We start from the raw sequence: 18905 nt of genomic DNA, 5'->3' as shown, positions 1-18905 counted from the left end.
GAATGTTCCAATGTAGTCTTTGTCTTCTTAACTCAAAGTGACTCTTACCATTTTCTGGTCTGGTAGAGTCTAACCATTCCTAACGTCCTGCTCAACACCGTCAGTATACTGGTCTCAATGTTTGATTATTCAGGGTACAGTTAGAACCATTTTACACGCCAGTAGCAACCTGGCAATGTACTGGCCTCTTGAGATTTTGTTCTTCTCTGTTGAATGTATCAGAGTTTCTAACCATCTCGTGTCGATCACGCTGGTCTAGTAATTCTTTAGGGGAAAAAGGGGTGTTCCCTCCTTTGGCATAATGTTCGTGCTCACGTGGGTGTGGTTACTGACTTGGCAAAAGTCTCTATGAAAAAACGTTATCTCATTCAGAAGGCTAAAATCACATTTAATCTTCTCACAAAGAGTTTAATATTTAATCATATACGTTTTACGACATTTAGATGTAAACCTGACCCCTTGAATGTGTACACTTTCAGAGATACAGCTATTTAGTTATATCGTCCTTAACGATATCACATAACAACATTTGATTTTATATGATTATTGTTTAAGTCCCACCAACCATTTTGAACATTTTTTATATTAGAAATATTGTTTCAAGAAATAGACTACATTTTCTTCATATCGTGTTTCTTTAGACCTGTCAAAAATAAGTAATGGATATATTGTGACTATATTAAATGGATTTATTATACTTTTTAAAATGTAGATGTTCCAAAGGTCTGCATCAGTGGCTTGTTTAGGCTATGCTTGGAAGGCTATGCTTGGAAGCCAGGAGATGCTACACATGCTTATACTAATAGCGGTCAATTGCTATGAGACCAGCAGTTATTTGGTGACAATTACTTGGCTGACAAAATGTCATGACTGCCACAGCTCTAGGTAGGGTAATATTAAAATGTCCATGTCCTATAATATGTTGTGGTGATGACCCTTTGACCTTCTGTGTGTGTGTTTATCTGGACATCAGTAAGAGTGTGGAGTACAGCCAGAAGACCATGGATGAGGCTCTGCAGAAGGTGAAGGCAATGAGGGCTGACCTCGGAGGTACAGAGATCCTCCAGCCTTTAAAACATATCTACAGCCAGCCCTGCCTCCCTGACCAGCCCAGACAGGTAACTTACACACCTTACATAAACAAACACCCCATAGATAAATGTGTCTGCACTTTCCGTAACAATGGTTCCATTGAGAAGCTCATGCATTACTTTACTGTGGGTTATACACTGACAGTTGGGATGATCTTCACTGTGGGTTATACACTGACAGTAGGGATGATCTTTACTGTGGGTTATACACTGACAGTTTGGATGATCTTCACTGTGGGTTATACACTGACAGTAGGGATGATCTTTCCTGTGGGTTATACACTGACAGTAGGGATGATCTTTCCTGTGGGTTATGATCACTGACATTAGCGATGATCCTATTTCATCAACTGTCCCGCTACAGTGAAAATCATTTCTACTGAACAAAAATATAAATGCTACATATAACAATTTCAAAGGTTTACAGTTCACAGTGGTGTAAACTACTTAAGTAAAAATACTTTCAAGTACTACTTAATTCGTTTTTTGGGGTAACTTTACTATTTATATTTTTGACTACTTTTACTTCACTATATTCCTAACACACATTGTAATTTTTACTCCATACATTTTCCTTGACGAACTAAAGTACTCATTACATGTTGAATCCTTAGCAGGACAGGAAAATTGTGAAATTCACGCACTTATCAACACACGGATCTTTTGTAAATAATTTGTGTGTGTGCCCCTGTCTATCCATACATTTTAAAAACAAGAAATTGTTGCTTTGCTTAATAAGTTATTTTAAATTACTTCTACTTTTAATACTTAAGTATATTTTAGCAATTACATGTCCTTTTCATACTAAAGTATATTTAAAACCAAATACTTTTACTCAAGTAGTATTTTACAGGTTGACATTCACTTTTACTTTAATAGACAGTTACTCATGTATCTATACTTTTACTCATGTATGACAATTGGGTACCTTTTCCACCACTGACAGTTCATAAAAGGAAATCCGTCAATTGAAATACATTGATAAGGCCCTACTCTTAGGTTTCACATGACTGGGTAGGGGTGCAGCCATTGGCCCGTCCATTTTGGAGCCAAGCCCACCCACTGGGGATCCAGGCCCAGCGAATCAAATTGAGTTTCACCCCACTAAAGGGCATTATTACAGACAGAAATACCCCTCAGTTTCATCAGCTCTCCAGGTGGCTGGTCTCAGATGATCCTGATGGTGAAGAAGGCGGATGTGGAGGTCCTGGGCTGGCGTGGTTACACGTGGTCTGCGGTTGTGAGGCCGGTTGGTTGGACGTTCTTCCAAATTCTCTAAAACAACATAGGAGGTGGTGTTTGGTAGAGATATTCAATTCTCTGGCAACAGCTCTGGTGGACATTCCTGCAGTCAGCACACCAATTGCGCGCTCCCTCAAGGACATTTATGGAATTGTGGTGTTTGTCAAAAGTGCATTTTAATGTGGCCTTTTGTTGACCCCAGCACCTGTATAGTGATCATGCTGTTTATTCAGCTTCTTGGTATGCCACACCTGTCAGGTGGATGGATTATCTTGGAAAAAGAGAAATGCTCACTAACAGGGGAAGTAAAGAAATTTGGCCACAATTTGAGACCAATAAGCTTTTTGTGCATATGGAACATTTCAGGGATCTTTTATTTCAGCTCATGAAACATGGGACCAACATGTTATATTTTTGTTCAGTATAAATGCCTCTGCCAAAGCCTGCCACCTTTTCCTCCAATGGAGACGTTTCTTTATAAATGCCTGCATGTCCTTTTTATTGACTGTATTTAGTTTGGTTTATGCATACATGTGTTGATGACGTAATGTATATTATAAACTGGGTGGTTCGAGAACCTGAATGATTGGCTGACAGCAGTGGTATCAGACTGTATATCACTGGTATGATAACATGTATTTGTAATAGCAATAAGGCACCCTTGTGATATATGGCCAATATACCACAGCTAAGTACTGTGTCCACGCACCGTGTGCGTCGTTAGTTGTGGTATATTTGCCATAAACCACACCAACTCGGGCCTTATTGTTTAAATAACTGTTACCAATAATGTAGTTGATGTAATGTATTATAGATGACGCCAAAGGAACCATTGTACCACGTTTGACTAAGTTTGTTTCCTAGTATCTAAACTCTGAGTGGTCCACAATGGAGTTTAAAAAAAATATGTCCAAAATATATTGTGGTGAGACTTTCCAATCACCTCACTCTTCGGTCTTTTAAATGCCTTAATGTGATTCATACAGTTTCCTCCTGAAACACTTTTAACTCCTCCCACCTTTCCATATGTAACACCTGGCATATGAACCCGGGTCTCCCAACCAATTTCTTCGACCATGAAGAAATTCCCTCTTGGGCTGAGGGTTTTGAAGTTCGCAGGTGGGGGTACATCATCACGTAACCATAACCTAATGTCCGCTACATTCACCCCCACAAGAGACCTTACCACGTGAGGTAGCTGCATCCCAATAGGGTGACCAGAGTGTGGGTGTGTCTAAAGGAAAGTAGTGGGCGTGTGGAAAGGAACGGGTGTTAAACTCTACTAGAGGATGGACGGTTTTTATTGAGCTGTGTTTTGTCTTTTGTTTCTTAACATACAAATATTGTACATTGAGCTACAATACCATGAGTTAGGACTTCTGTTTTGAAGCCAGAGGATGAGTGTGAGTCCTATTTCCATGTACAGTTATTTGTGTAAAACTAACATTTCCAGTTATAAAACTGAGGGTAGGTATATACTATACTTGAGTATAGCTGCGGGGCTTACGCAAGTCTGAATTTCTGACAGCCTAATTTTCTAGACCTCAATGTTCAGCAACATTTTTAGACAACACTACACCTCCCATATGCACACAAATGCCGCTGTGGGGCTTACCAGACACACATTTTACATCATTTTCAAGACAATGTAGCAGAACAAATATCACAATAAAATAAATCAATGTAGGGTTCCCAAGTGGTGCAACGGTCTAAAGGCACTGCAGACACCCTGGTTCGAATCCAGGCTTTATCACAACCGGCCGTGATTGGGAGTCCCATAGGGCGGCGCACAATTGGCCCAGCGTCGTCCGGGTTTGGCCGGTGTATGCCGTCATTGTAAATAATAATTTGTTCTTAACTGACTTGCCTAGTTAAGTAACTAAAAATACTGCAGAACACACACATGAGAATGTATAGGCCTCCTGCCTGTGGTAATATGAAGCACATATTCACATTACAAACTTGTTCTATGCTGTGAAGGTAAAGGGAAAAAAATGTCCTACCTTGAGTTTTTAAAACCTCTCACAATGACTCTCCCCATGTCAAGTCCATTTAACTCCTGAGAGTCAACTTCTTGCTTGAATCCATGAGTGTGTATGTGACTGTGATATTTAACCTTCTAAGGCTGTTCTGAAGACTCTGGCTGTAGTGTCTATTTGTTATTTTATTGAGTGTTAACCTAGGTGTCCTCTTTAGGCTTGTCTTCAAGGCTTGCTGCCACCAAATGCGCCTTGGTTCAGGCATGTTCAAAAACCTTCTTTCTGAGGGCTCTTGTTTTTTTATGTCTGAAGCATAGGATGTTAATTTACCGTACATGCCACACACTCTTTTTCTAGTTGAATCCCTCCAGTCATTTCTAGGCCGATGCTCCTTACCTTTTTGCATGTTGTACAGCCCAACTTTGAAATCTGCATGACAAGCTGGGGTTATACGTTTAGTTGTTGTTGAACTGCAAATTGCACCTGCTCCGAGCACTTCGTCAGTTGATGCACTGCCCCCCTCCAGCTCCCAGTCTCCCTCTCCCGCCGAGTCTGACTCTCTAGGAGGCCTGCTGGCCAGTGGAGGTGCCAGTGGTGATGCCCCTCAATCCTCTCCTCCGGCTCTGACAGTTCTCTGGCACGTTCTGGGTTCAATTCACCCTGTTTCTCTGTTTTTTGGACTTAAGAAAAGGCAATCGAATTTCACCTTTTTCTTCTTTTAAATTTGGTTTTCCCAAATTTGTTCAAATTTATTAGGAGACGACTAGGTTACGTGTTGTGATTTACATAGGGACCTGTTCACTAGCTGACCACCACTACCAAGACCTGTGTCAAGATCAGTTACTTACCCCACTGGTCCTCCCCATAACCGCTATGTACAATGAAAGAGAGCAGGTCTGGAATCAGTGTGGCAGGATAGGATGATTACATAGAAAGATCACTGCGCTTTTACATGGTCTTTCTGGGGGGCGGGAGGAATAACAAGGAGACAACTTGTTTAATGCTGACTGCTTTTATTAGAATGTCTACAGTGTGAACAGTGAAATAATTAATAAATCATGCTGTGAGAGGTACCGGATCTGGGCAGATAGGTGCCGGAACAAACAAAGTAAAATCTTCAAAGTAGCCACCCTTTGCCTTGATGACTGCTTTGCACCCTCTTGGCATTTTCTCAACCAGCATCATGAGGTAGTCACATGGAATGCATTTCAAGTATCAGGTATGCCTTGTTAAAAGTTAATTTGTGGAATTTCTGTCCTTAATGTGTTTGAGACAATCAGTTGTTGTGACATGGTAGGGGTGGTATACAGAAGAAAGCCCTATTTGGTAAAAGACCAAGTTCATATTATGGCAATAACAGCTCAAATAAACAAAGACAAACGACAGTCAATCATTACTTTAAGACATGAAGGTCAGTCAATCCAGAAAGTTTCTTCAAGTGCAGTCGCAAAAACCATCAAGTGCTATAATGAAACTGGCTCTCATGAGGACCGACACAGGAAAGGAAGACCCAGAGTTACCTCTGCTGCAGAGGATAAGTTCTTTGGAGTTACCAACCTCAGAAATTCAATCCCAAATAAATGCTTCACGGAGTTCAAGTAACAGACACATCTTAACATCCACTGTTCCGAATCAGGCCTTCATGGTCAAATTGCTCCAAGGAAACCACAACTAAAGGACACCAATAAGAAACAGTTTCTTGGGCCAAGAAACACGAGCAATGGACATTAGACCGGTGGAAATCAAACAATTGTATTAGTCACATGCGCCGAATACATCAGGTGAAATACTTACTTACAAGCCCCTAACCAACAATGTGTCACACCTTGGTCTTAGTATTTTGTGTTTTCTTTAATTATTTGTTCAGGCCAGGGTGTGACATGGGTTTATTGTGTTGTCGTATTGGGGTTTTTGTAGGCATTGGGATTGTGGCTGATTAGGGGTGTGTCTAGCATAGGCTTGGCTGCCTGAGGCGGTTCTCAATCAGAGTCAGGTGATTCTCGTTGTCTCTGATTGGGAACCATATTTAGGTAGCCTGGGTTTTACTGTGTATTTTGTGGGTGATTGTTCCTGTCTCTGTGTAGTGTTCACCAGATAGGCTGTAATTAGGTTTTCACGTTTCGTTTGTTGTTTTTGTATTTATTTAGTTATTTCATGTATCGCTATTTTTTTCATTAAAGAACATGAGTAACCACCACGCTGCATTTTGGTCCGACTCTCCTTCAACAGACGAACGCCGTTACACAATGCAGTTAAAAAAATATGAATAAGAAATAAAAGGAACAAGTAATTAAAGAGCAGCAGTAAAATAACAATAGCAAGACTATATACAGGGGGTCCCGATACAGAGTCAATGTGCGGGGGCACCGGTTAGTCGAGATAAGAGGTAACATGTACATACATGTAGCTAGAGTTATTAAAGAGACTAGGCATAGATAATAACAGAGAGTAGGAGTGGTGTATAAGAGGGGGTGGGCAATGCAAATAATCTTGGAGGTAGAAGGCTTGGAGGTAGAAGCTGTTTAGAAGCCTCTTGGACCTAGACTTGGCGCCCGGTACCGCTTGTCATGCAGTAGCAGAGAGAACAGTCTATGACTAGGGTGGCTGGAGTCTTTAACAATTTTTAGTGTCTTCCTCTGACACCGCCTGGTATAGAGATCCTGGATGGCAGGAAGCTTGGCCCCAGTGATGTACAGGGCCATACGCACTACCGTCTGTAGTGCATTGCGGTCGCAGGCAGTGATGCAACCAGTAACTAAAAATCGCTGCTCTCGATGGTGCAGCTGTAGAACATTTTGAAGATCTGAGAACCCATGCCAAATCTTTTCAGTCTCCTGGGAATAGGCTTTGTCATGCCCTCTTCACAATTGTCTTGGTGTGCTTGGACCATGTTAGTTTGTTGATGTGGACACCAAGGAACTTGAAGCTCTCAACCTGCTCCACTGCAGCCCCATCGATGAGAATGAGGGCGTGTTCGGGTCCTCCTTTTCCTGTAGTCCACAATCATCTTCTTTGACTTCATCACATTGAGGGAGACGTTGTGGTCCTGGCACCACACGGCCAGGTCTCTGATCTCCTTCCTATAGGCTGTCTCGTCATTGTCAGTGATCACTGATGTGTTGGAGTCGTACCTGGCCGTGCAGTCATGAGTTTACAGGGAGTACATGAGGGGACTGAGTACGCACCCCTGAGGGACCCCTGTGTTGAGGATCAGCGTGGCGGATGTGTTGTTACCTACTTTTCCTACCTGTGGGAGGCATGTCAGGTAGTCCAGGATCCAGTGCAGAGGGAGGTGTTTAGTCCCAGGATCTTTAGCTTATTGATGAGCTTTGAGTGTTGAACGCTGATTTGTGGTCAATTAATAGCATTCTCACATAGGTGTTCCTTTTGCCTAGGTGGGGAAGTGTGGAGTGCAATAGAGATTGCATCATCTGTGGATCTGATAGGGCGGTTTCCAAATTGGAGTGGGTCTATGGTTTCTGGGATAATGGTGTTGATGTGAGCCATGACCAGCTTTCAAAGCACTTCATGGCTACAGAGGTGAGTGCTATGGGTCGGTAGTCATTTAGGCAGGTTACCTTAGTGTTCTTGGGCACAGGGACTATGGTGGCCTGGACAGGGAGAGGTTGAAAATGTCAGTGAAGACGTATGGTCACTGTTGGGGGGGGCATCATTGATGCACTTATTGATGAAGCCATTGACTGATGTGGTATACTCCTCGATGCCATCGGAAGAATCCCGGAACATGTTCCAGTCTGTGCTAGCAAAACAGTCTTGTAGTTTAGCATCTGCTTCATCTGACCGCTTTGTTATTGACAGAGTCACTGGTGCTTCCTGCTTAAATTTTAGCTTTTAAGCAAGAATCAGGAGGATAGAATTTTGGTCAGATTTGCCAAATGGGGGGCGAGGGAGAGCTTTGTTACGCTTCTGTGTGTGGAGGAAAGGTGGTTGGTTGCACATTTAACATGCTGATAGAAATTTGGTAAAACGGATTTAAGTTTCCCTGCAATAAAGTCCTCGGCCACTAGGAGTGCCGCCTCTGGATTAGTGTTTTCTTGTTTGCTTATGGCTAAATACAGCTCATTGAGGGCAGTCTTAGTGCCAGCATCGGTCTGTGGTGGTATGTAGACAGCTATGAAAAATACAGATAACCCTCTAGGTTGATAGTGTGGTCTACAGCTTATCATTAGATACTCCACCTCATGCGAGCAAAACCTGTCCAAATTTGAGATTTTGGGTTCCAACTGCCGTGTCTTTGTGAGATGCACAAAGATGTAGTTGAACAGATGATCTCTGCATGTGTAGTTCCCACCGTGAAGCATGCAGGAGGTGTGATGGTGTGGGGGTGATTTGCTGGTGACACTGTCAGTGATTTTATTTAGAGTTCAAGGCACACTTAACCAGGACAATGACCCAACACACCTCTAAGCTCTGTAAGGGCTATTTGACCAAGAAGGAGAGTGATGGGGTACTGCATCAGATGACCTGCACTCCACAATCACCCAACCTCAACCCAATTGAGATGGTTTGGGATGAGTCGGCCTGCAGAGGGAAGGAAAAGCAGCCAACAAGTGCTCAGCTGTCACATTCTGACCTTAGTTCCTTTGTGATGTCTTTGTTTTAGTCTGGTCAGGGCGTGAGTTGGGTGGGCAGTCTATGTTATTTTTTCTATGATTTGGTATTTCTGTGTTTGGCCTGGTATTGGTCTCAATCAGAGGCAGCTGTCAATCATTGTCCCTGATTGAGAACCATACTTAGGCAGCCTGTTTTCACCCTTGAGTTGTGGGTGATTATACTTTCTGTTTAGTGTGTGTTGCACCTGACGGAGCTGTTTCGGTTGTGCTTTTTGTTAGAGGTTGTTCAGTTTTAAATAAATAACATGAACAAGTACCACGCTGTGCTTTGGTCCTCACCTTCTTCCACCGACGACCGTTCCATCAGCATATGTGGGAACCCCTTCAAGACTGTTGGAAAAGCATTCCAGGTGAAGCTGGTTGAGAGAATGCCAAGAGTGTGCAAAGCTGTCAATTAGGCAAAGGGTGGCTACTTTGAAGAATCTAAAATATAAAACACTACAGGATTCCATTTGTTTTTTCATAGTTTTGATGTATTCACTATTATTCTACCACGTAGAAAATAGTAAAAACAAAGAAAAACCCTTGAATGAGTAAGTGTTCTAAAACTTTTGACCGGAAGTGTAAATGGTTATTAATATTAGTTATTTATTGTTTATGTTGCTTTTCTTACTTTAAGAAAATGATGTAAGCAAAACAAAATGGCCACGTAGCTACTGCCGGCCACACGATCGTGATACACATCAGGAATCACTTCCAAGTCAGCAGGCACAACACAGGAGCACTAATTGCAGGCTTACTATCGACTCGTATCCCAATCAGCCACGCAAAACTATCTCAAGTGGAAGCAAATCTGCCCAATTAGCTGATTCGGTTTCCATACATCCTCTCTCGAAACACCCACTCGCCCATACCCTGGTTGTCATTGGGAAGCAGCTACACATACTTGCCCCACGTTGGGCACCAATGTAACATGTGTTTCCCACGGGGGCAACCAAGGTCTTAGACCAAGAGTGAGCACACACACAGGTTTTTTTTTTAAGTTCATAGGCGGGGCAAACCTCATCACATGACCATGACTGACTCATGTCCACTACTCATGCACTCCACTACAATGGCATGTTTAGTTACATCCAACCAAACAGTATCTTTTGAGTGTGTGGTATTTATATTACCATGCCTTTCTTACTGGGACATAAAATAGACCTGTGTTTTTGGTTACTGAGGAAACATTCTCTGTATACTTCAGGGCTGCATGTTTAAAGAAGTATTGTTAACCTTCTATTTAACTAGGCAAGTCAGTTAAGAACAACATCTTATTTACAATGACAGCGTACCAGGGAACTGTGGGTTAACTGCCTTGTTCAAGGGCAGAACGACAGATTTTTACCTTGTCATGTCAGGGATTTGATCCAGCAACCTTTTGGTTACTGGCTCAATGCTCTGACCACTAGGCTACCTGCTGCCCCAGGGGTTGTGCATACCTTGTTTAACATTAACACATGATGAACATACCCTCTATGTCGTCCTCAGCTCTTCTTGTTCACTGACGGTGAGGTGGGGAACACCAAGGAAGTGCTGGATCTGGTGAAGGCAAATGCCGGCTCTCACAGGTGGGCCCACAATCACTGTTTCACCAATCATTACCTAGCTATGGGAGCCCTGCTTTAAATAACTCTGTTACCTCCCACCTGAAAGGTAAGGGACAGTTCAAAAACTACTGTTATGGGGGAGTTGTCCACAATAGGGAGGGTTGTGGTGTTTTTATTGGGGGTAGGGGAGGGTTGTGGTGTTTTTTGGGGCGTAGGGGAGTGTAGTGGTGTTTTTTTGGGTGCAGGGGAGGATAGTGGTGTTTTTATTGGGTGTAGGTGAGGGTTGTGGTGTTTTTATTGGCCGCAGGGGAGGGTTGGTGTTTTTATTGGCCACATTGGAGGTAGTGGTGTTTTTATTTGGCACACGGGAGGGTTGTGGTGTTTTTATTGGGCAGGGGAGGGTAGTGGTGTTTTTGTAGGGGAGGGTAGTGGTGTTTTTATTGGGCGTAGGGGAGGGTAGTGTTTTTTTTGGGTGCAGGGAGGGTTGTGGTGTTTTTTTTGGTGTTTTTATTGGGTGCAGGGAGGTAGTGGTGTTTTTATTGGGTGCAGGGGAGGTAGTGGTGTTTTTATTGGCCGCAGGAGGGTAGTGGTGTTTTTATTGGGTGCACGGGAGGGTAGTGGTGTTTTTATTGGGCATAGGGGAGGGTAGTGGTGTTTTTATTTTTGGTGTTTTTATTGGCCGCAGGGGAGGATAGTGGTGTTTTTATTGGGCGCAGGGGAGGGTTGTGGTGTTTTTATTGGGTGCAGGGAGGATAGTGGTGTTTTTATTGGGCGCAGGGGAGGGTTGTGGTGTTTTTATTGGGCACGGGAGGGTAGTGGTGTTTTTAGGGGAGAGTTGTGGTGTTTTTATTGGGCGCACGGGAGGGTTAGGGGAGGGTTGTGGTGTTTTTATTGGGTGTAGGGGAGGGTTGTGGGTTTTTATTTGGTGGTGTTTTTATTGGGCGTAGGGGAGGGTTGTGGTGTTTTTATTGGGTACAGGGAGGATAGTGGTGTTTTTATTGGGCGTAGGGGAGGGTTGTGGTGTTTTTAGGGTTGTGGTGTTTTTATTGGGCGCATTGGAGGTAGTGGTGTGGGCGCAGGGGAGGGCTGTGGTTTTTTATTGGGCGCACGGGAGGGTAGTGGTGTTTTTATTGGGCGTAGGGGAGGGTTGTGGTGTTTTTATTGGGTGCAGGAGGGTTGTGGTGTTTTTATTGGCCGCAGGGCAGGGTTGTGGTGTTTTTATTGGGGATTGGAGGTAGTGGTGTTTTTATTTTGTGATTGGGTGCAGGGAGGGTTGTGGTGTTTTTATTGGGTGCAGGGGAGGTAGTGGTGTTTTTATTGGGTGACGGGAGGTAGTGGTGTTTTTATTGGGTGCAGGGGAGGTAGTGGTGTTTTTATTGGGTGCACGGGAGGGTAGTGGTGTTTTTATTGGGCATAGGGGAGGGTAGTGGTGTTTTTATTGGGCATAGGGGAGGGTAGTGGTGTTTTTATTGGGTGCAGGTGAGGATAGTGGTGTTTTTATTGGCCGCAGGTGAGGATAGTGGTGTTTTTATTGGGCGCAGGGGAGGATAGTGGTGTTTTTATTGGGCGCAGGGGAGGGTTGTGGTGTTTTTATTGGGCGCAGGGGAGGGTTGTGGTGTTTTTATTGGGCGCACGGGAGGGTAGTGGTGTTTTTATTGGGGTAGGGGAGAGTTGTGGGGAGTGGTGTTTTTATAGGGGAGGGTTGTGGTGTTTTTATTGGGCAGGGGGAGGGTTGTGGTGTTTTTATTGGGCGTAGGGGAGGGTTGTGGTGTTTTATTGGGGGGGAGGATAGTGGTGTTTTTTTTATTGGGCGCAGGAGGGTTGTGGGAGGGCATTGGAGGTAGTGGTGTTTTTATTGGGCGCAGGGGAGGGTAGTGGTGTTTTTATTGGGCGCAGGGGAGGGTTGTGGTGTTTTTATTGGGCAGGGCAGGGTTGTGGTGTTTTTATTGGGCGCATTGGAGGTAGTGGTGTTTTTATTGGGCACACGGAAGGGTTGTGATGTCTTTATTGGGGCAGGGGAGGGTAGTGGTGTTTTTATTGGGGGAGGGAGGGTAGTGGTGTTTTTATTGGGTGCACGGGAGGGTAGTGGTGTTTTTATTGGGAGGGGAGGGTAGTGGTGTTTTATTGTGCAGGTGAGGATAGTGGTGTTTTTATTGGGCAGGGGAGGATAGTGGTGTTTTTATTGGGCGCAGGGGAGGGTTGTGGTGTTTTTATTGGGTGCAGGTGAGGATAGTGGTGTTTTTATTGGGCGCAGGGGAGGGTTGTGGTGGAGGGAGGGTTGTGGTGTTTTTATTGGGCACGGGAGGGTAGTGGTGTTTTATTGGGGAGGGGGAGTTGTGGTGTTTTTATTGGGCGCACGGGAGGGTAGTGGTGTTTTTATTGGGCGTAGGGGAGGGTTGTGGTGTTTTTATTGGGCGTAGGGGAGGTTGTGGTGTTTTATTTGGTGCAGGGAGGGTTGTGGTGTTTTTATTGGGCGTAGGGGAGGGTTGTGGTGTTTTTATTGGGTACAGGGGAGGATAGTGGTGTTTTTTTTAGGGGAGGGTTGTGGTGGCCGCAGGAGGGTTGTGGTGTTTTTATTGGGCGCATTGGAGGTAGGGTTTTTATTGGGCGCAGGGGAGGGGTGTTTTTATTGCACGGCAGGGTAGTGGTGTTTTTATTGGGCATAGGGAGGGTTGTGGGGAGGGTTGTGGTGTTTTTATTGGCCGCAGGGCAGGGTTGTGGTGTTTTTATTGGGCGCATTGGAGGTAGTGGTGTTTTTATTGGGCACACGGAAGGGTTGTGGTGTTTTTATTTGGGTTTTTGCAGGGGAGGTAGTGGTGTTTTTATTGGGGCAGGGAGGTAGTGGTTTTATTGGGTGCAGGGAGGTAGTGGTGTTTTATTGGGGGAGGGTAGTGGTGTTTTTATTGGGTGCACGGGAGGGTAGTGGTGTTTTTATTGGGCATAGGGGAGGGTAGTGGTGTTTTTTTTATAGTGGGTTTTTATTGCAGGGGGGAGGGTTGTGGTGTTTTTATTGGGTGCAGGGGATAGGTTTTTATTGTGGTGTTTTTTATTGGGTGGGCAGGGGGAGTTGTGGGTTTTTATTGGGCGCACGGGAGGGTAGTGGTGTTTTTATTGGGCGCAGGGTTGGGTGTTTTTATTGGGGTAGGGTTGTGGTGTTTTTATTTTTTTGGTGTTTTTATTGGGCGTAGGGGAGGGTTGTGGTGTCAGGGGAGGGATTATTGGCCGGGGTAGTGGTCTTTTTCTTGGGCGTAGGGGAGGGTAGTGGTGTTTTTTTTATTGGGTGCAGTGGGGAGGACGGAAGTGGTGTTTTTATTGGGTGCAGGGGAGGTAGTGGTGTTTTTATTGGGTGCAGGGAGGATAGTGGTGTTTTTATTGGGTGCAGGGAGGATAGTGGTGTTTTTTTTAGGGGATTGGTGTTTTTATTTGGTGCAGGGGAGGGGAGGATAGTGGTGTTTTTATTGGGTGCAGGGAGGATAGTGGTGTTTTTATTTAGGGGAGGGTTGGGTGTTCTTATGGGGCAGGAGGGTTGTGGTGGATAGTGGTGTTTTTATTGGGCGCAGGGGAGGGCTGTGGTGTTTTTATTGCAGGGAGGATAGTGGTGTTTTTATTGGGTGCAGGGGAGGAGTGGTGTTTTTATTGGGGTGGAGGCATTGGGAGGAAGGGTAGTGGTGTTTTTATTGGGTGCAGGGAGGGATAGTGGTGTTTTTATTGGGGCAGGGGAGGATAGTGGTGTTTTTATTGGGTGCAGGGGAGGGTAGTGGTCTTTTTATTGGGTGCAGGGGAGGGTAGTGGTCTTTTTATTGGGCGTAGGGGAGGGTAGTGGTGTTTTTATTGGGCACAGGGGAGGGTAGTGGTGTTTTTATTGGGCGCAGGGGAGGGTAGTGGTGTTTTTATTGGGCGCAGGGGAGGGTAGTGAGCAATGTCCCTTCCAAGCTGCACGCGAAAATCAGATTTCCTTTTGCTGATTGTCTGCAACCGGCTCTGATCGTAGTGTAATCAGACGGGCAGGGAGAGGGAGCGCAGCTCACCTTTCTGGCCCGTAGCCCTGCGTGGCATCCACTGTGCCACAAAACATGCTGCAGTGGTAAAGATGATATCCACATTTATAAACACAGGGTCGCTACTGGTATTTGTGGTGGAAATAATTATTTTTGCATTAATACCGAAAATATTTTCAAACATTGGGAACTGTCCCGAACTAGTTTCAATAGAGTTTGTTACAGAGGCCATTGCACCTGTCTTTGTCTACAAGGTTCTAACCACTGGTCTTTTTGACTCAAAAGATTCATTGTTAAACTTAATCTAATGTAAACCTATCCAACCTGGTTGTGGTCAGCAGTGTGGGAGATTATATAGGTTAGGGGTTTTTCACCCCTGTGAGAAAACAAAAGCTTCTGTATTGATGATTCTTACTGAACAGTTATGTTTTAATCCAGTCAGCCCACAAGCACAAGAAAATACCAGTGATTTGTTTGATAGCCTTATTTTGGTATTTGACAACAACAATAATACTGTTTCCCTGGGTGTGTCTCTGCCAGGTGCTTCTCCTTTGGGATTGGAGAGGGGGCCAGCTCTGCTCTCATCTCTGGGGTGGCCAAGCAGGGTGGAGGGCACTCACAGTTTATCACAGGACAGGACAGGATGCAGCCCAAAGTAAGAGAGTAAGAGGGTGGGAAAGTGTGTGTGTGCATATGTAAAGAGGGCTGTATTGGTTAGAAATGTGTTTTCATCACCTGCCTTCTTCTCTCTACTGCTACTTCTCTCTCCCTCTTCCCTCCCTCCCTCAGGTGATGCAGTCCCTGCGGTTTGCCCTGCAGCCGGCTGTGGTGAACATCTCAGTCAAGTGGAATGTCCCAAAGGGGGTGTCTGTCACCTCGCTGTCTCCACCAATCAGAGTGCTCTTCCAGGGTCAAAGGGCACTGCTATATGCCCAGCTCACTGGGAAGGTTAGGGCTCTGCCTTCTGCTGTTATGAGTGTTAATATTGTTTATGTCAATGTTCAAAGGGCACTGGAAAGGTCATAACTATTTGTTTCACTCAACCCCATATTTCATTGTTTTCTCTCTATATCGTTCTGTCTCTCTGTCTTTCTCTTTCCCTATCTCCTTATCTCAGAGCTCAGGGGACACAGAGGGCTCAGTGACAGTGAAGTACAGCCTGGCTGAGCAGCCTGTTGAGAACCAGCTGAGCTTCAGTCTCAAGCCTGCAGAAGACACTGGGTAAAAACAGCACTGTTTTTACTGTTTATGGTGTGCAGGCCTTGGTAAGATACATTAAGGGAATGTGCAACCACTTACAGGCAAGACTGCCCTGACGCTCCATTAACAGAAACAGTGCCAGCACTACTAATGCATTTCATCTATGTTGTATGATTTGACACATTTAGTAGGTACCCCCATCCCATCATCAATCCTCCTCTCTTAATCTCTCTATCCCTCCTCTCCCCCACTCCACCATCTTAATCTCTCTATCCCTCCTCTCCCCCACTCCAACATCTTAATCTCTCTATCCCTCCTCTCCCCCACTCCACCATCTTAATCTCTCTATCCCTCATCCCCACTCCACCATCTTAATCTCTCTATCCCTCTCTCCCCACTCCACCATCTTAATCTCTCTATCCCTCCTCTCCCCCACTCCACCATCTTAATCTCTCTATCCCTCCTCTCCCCCACTCCACCATCTTAATCTCTCTATCCCTCTCTCCCCCACTCCACCATCTTAATCTCTCTATCCCTCTCTCCCCACTCCACCATCTTAATCTCCACCATCTTACTCCACCATCTTAATCTCTCTATCCCTTCTCTCCCCCACTCCACCATCTTAACTCTCTCTATCCCTTCTCTCCCCCACTCCACCATCTTAATCTCTCTATCCCTTCTCTCCCCACTCCACCATCTTAATCTCTCTATCCCTTCTCTCCCCACTCCACCATCTTAATCTCTCTATCCCTCCTCTCCCCCACTCCACCATCTTAATCTCTCTATCCCTTCTCTCCCCCACTCCACCATCTTACTCTCTCTATCCCTCCTCTCCCACACTCCACCATCTTAATCTCTCTATCCCTTCTCTCCCCCACTCCACCATCTTAATCTCTCTATCCCTTCTCTCCCCCACTCCACCATCTTAATCTCTCTATCCCTCCTCTACAGACTGACCGTCCACAGGCTGGGGGCACGAACCCTGATCCGCTCCCTGGAGATGGAAGAGAGACAGGGGGATGGGAAGAAGAAGGGAGTGCAAGAGAAGGTGGTAGAGCTCAGCGTCCAATCAGGAGTGAGCAGTGTCTTTACTGCCTTCATTGCTGTCCACAAAGTAGATGGAGAGGCTGTGCAAGGACCAATGCTACGCAGACAAGTCCCCACGCCAAGTGTGTGTGGGTATGCGAAACAACAGCGTCGGTGTAAGGAAATGATTTTATGCAGATATTATGTAAACAGCACAAAATATGTATAAAAATGTTTACCTTTTATTTAAATAGGCAAGTCAGTGAACAAATTATTATTTACAATGAAGGCCTAGGAACAGTGCCTTGTTCAGCGGCAGAACGACAGATTTTTACCTTGCCAGCTCGGGGATTCGATCTATCAACCTTTCATTTACGCTCTAACCACTACGCTTCCTGCTGCCCCAAATAAGTGGTAACCCGAGCTGCAGTGTCACAAACGGTGCCCTCTGCACATGTAAGCCTCAGTGTTTAGTTATAGATGTGTTCTGTGTGTTTTCCTTTGTGTGTAACCCAGTGACCTGTGTGTTTTCTCAGCATTGCGTGGTGCGGCTATGAACAGGTCTATGCTCACAAAGATGTGTTGCGATGTCCAAGCTGTGATGGGTCCCAGAGGATTAAGGTCAAATTTTCGCAAAATGAGTAAGCTTCAAAGTGAAGGTAAGCACTGAGTCTATTTGGTTAAGAAACCAATTGCGTGACTCATGCTCATGCCTCTATTTCAATATGCTTCCTATCACTATTATGAGTTAATAATATTTTTACTAAACCCTGTTAATACGATCCCTGTTCATTTGTATTTCGATTGTGATCTGATGGGTTCATGTCACTATCTTCCTCCTCTTCATCTGAAGAGGAGAGGTGAGAAGGATCAGAGGACCAAAATGCGGCGTGGTTTGTGTTCATGTTGAATGTTTAATTAAAGAAAGAACTGAACACTGAATACAAAAACAATAAACAAATAAAGACCGTGAAGCTATCATAAGGACTGTGCTGACACAAGCAACTAACATAGACAATCACCCACAAACAAACAGTGCAACCCAGGCTACCTAAGTATGATTCTCAATCAGAGACAACTAATGACACCAGCCTCTGATTGAGAACCATACTAGGCCGAAACATAGAAATCCCAAATCATAGAAAATCAAACATAGACTGCCCACCCAACTCACGCCCTGACCAACTAAATAAATACAAAACAAAGGAAATAAAGGTCAGAACGTGACAGTTCATGTTTAAAGGCTGCATGTTTTGATGAAACTACCTGTCTTTATTCATTTCAGGTCCAATTCAAATGATAATTACATTTGACAATATCCAGAATTGACAATACACATTTTATATATTTTTTTCCTTTTCACATCATGGCTTTTACAGAAATGTTGGAAAGAACATTGTAAATGTTGAATTATTTTGGGTATTGAATTGTAATATTGAATTGTGATCTGCTATTGATAGACTTTTTTGTTGATAGGAATGTACAAAACAAACATTACCCATTTACATTAGTTTTCTGGTTTGGAGACCTGAATTATTAGACTGTGACCAAGACTCTTGCAAAGGGTTAATATCTGTGTTAACCTCATTTCATGTACAATTCCCATGTGAATAACAGGTAACACAGTTTGATACTCCCCAAAGCGTATCTATTTATTGTGATTGTATTACTCAAGCCCAGTACAAGGACTTTACCACTGTTTTTAGGGTTTGGGTTTGGGTGACCCAGTTAGCCACTGGTGCTATAATATTTAGGTATTAGGTAAAAACCGTTTTGGTCAGTTGTAACCGTTCTGACTATTTGTTGTCCTGTCCCATCAGACTTAGACTGTCCAGCCACAGCCTCTAATCCTGTGAAGGACCCTCTCCTCCAGCTGATCTCACTCCAGAAGGCCTCTGGTTCCTGGGTCCTGGAGGCAGCGTTGGCTGAGGTACTGGGGAAGACTGAGGAGGAAGTGGCCAAGCCAAAGCCTGCACAGGTAGGTCCACAGAAATAAACTGAGACTCCGCAATATGAGCGTGCTGCAAGACTCTGCACTCACACAGACTATCTGCACATATATTCTGTAGAATGACCATCAGCTCTGGACAACGGCATGATGACCATTGAACTGAATCTCACCATGATTCCCATGTCTCAGTATCCTTATCTTCTGCCTGTTTCCTCTCTTTCTCATCATCTCTCTCTTTCTCTTTCCCTTACT

The 18905-nt window shown here is 44.5% G+C and overlaps 1 protein-coding gene across 3 annotated transcripts in view; it reads left to right on the top strand.

The window, feature by feature from the left end:
- The window catches only part of LOC112243417 (von Willebrand factor A domain-containing protein 5A), a 35243-nt gene that overhangs the window by 15169 nt on the left and 1169 nt on the right, over positions 1-18905 (top strand). For all 3 annotated transcript variants that reach the window (XM_042297592.1, XM_042297590.1, XM_042297591.1), the window contains exons 9-16: positions 974-1118; positions 10420-10499; positions 15017-15131; positions 15266-15424; positions 15594-15697; positions 16628-16878; positions 17239-17361; positions 18523-18680. In XM_042297592.1, the coding sequence (XP_042153526.1) occupies positions 974-1118; positions 10420-10499; positions 15017-15131; positions 15266-15424; positions 15594-15697; positions 16628-16878; positions 17239-17361; positions 18523-18680 (1135 nt within the window). The remainder of the gene's footprint in view (positions 1-973; positions 1119-10419; positions 10500-15016; positions 15132-15265; positions 15425-15593; positions 15698-16627; positions 16879-17238; positions 17362-18522; positions 18681-18905) is intronic.

The sequence above is a fragment of the Oncorhynchus tshawytscha genome, linkage group LG14 (genome assembly GCF_018296145.1).
Source record: "Oncorhynchus tshawytscha isolate Ot180627B linkage group LG14, Otsh_v2.0, whole genome shotgun sequence".
Lineage (NCBI taxonomy): Eukaryota > Metazoa > Chordata > Actinopteri > Salmoniformes > Salmonidae > Oncorhynchus > Oncorhynchus tshawytscha.
This window is presented reverse-complemented; position numbering and strand designations above follow the sequence as displayed.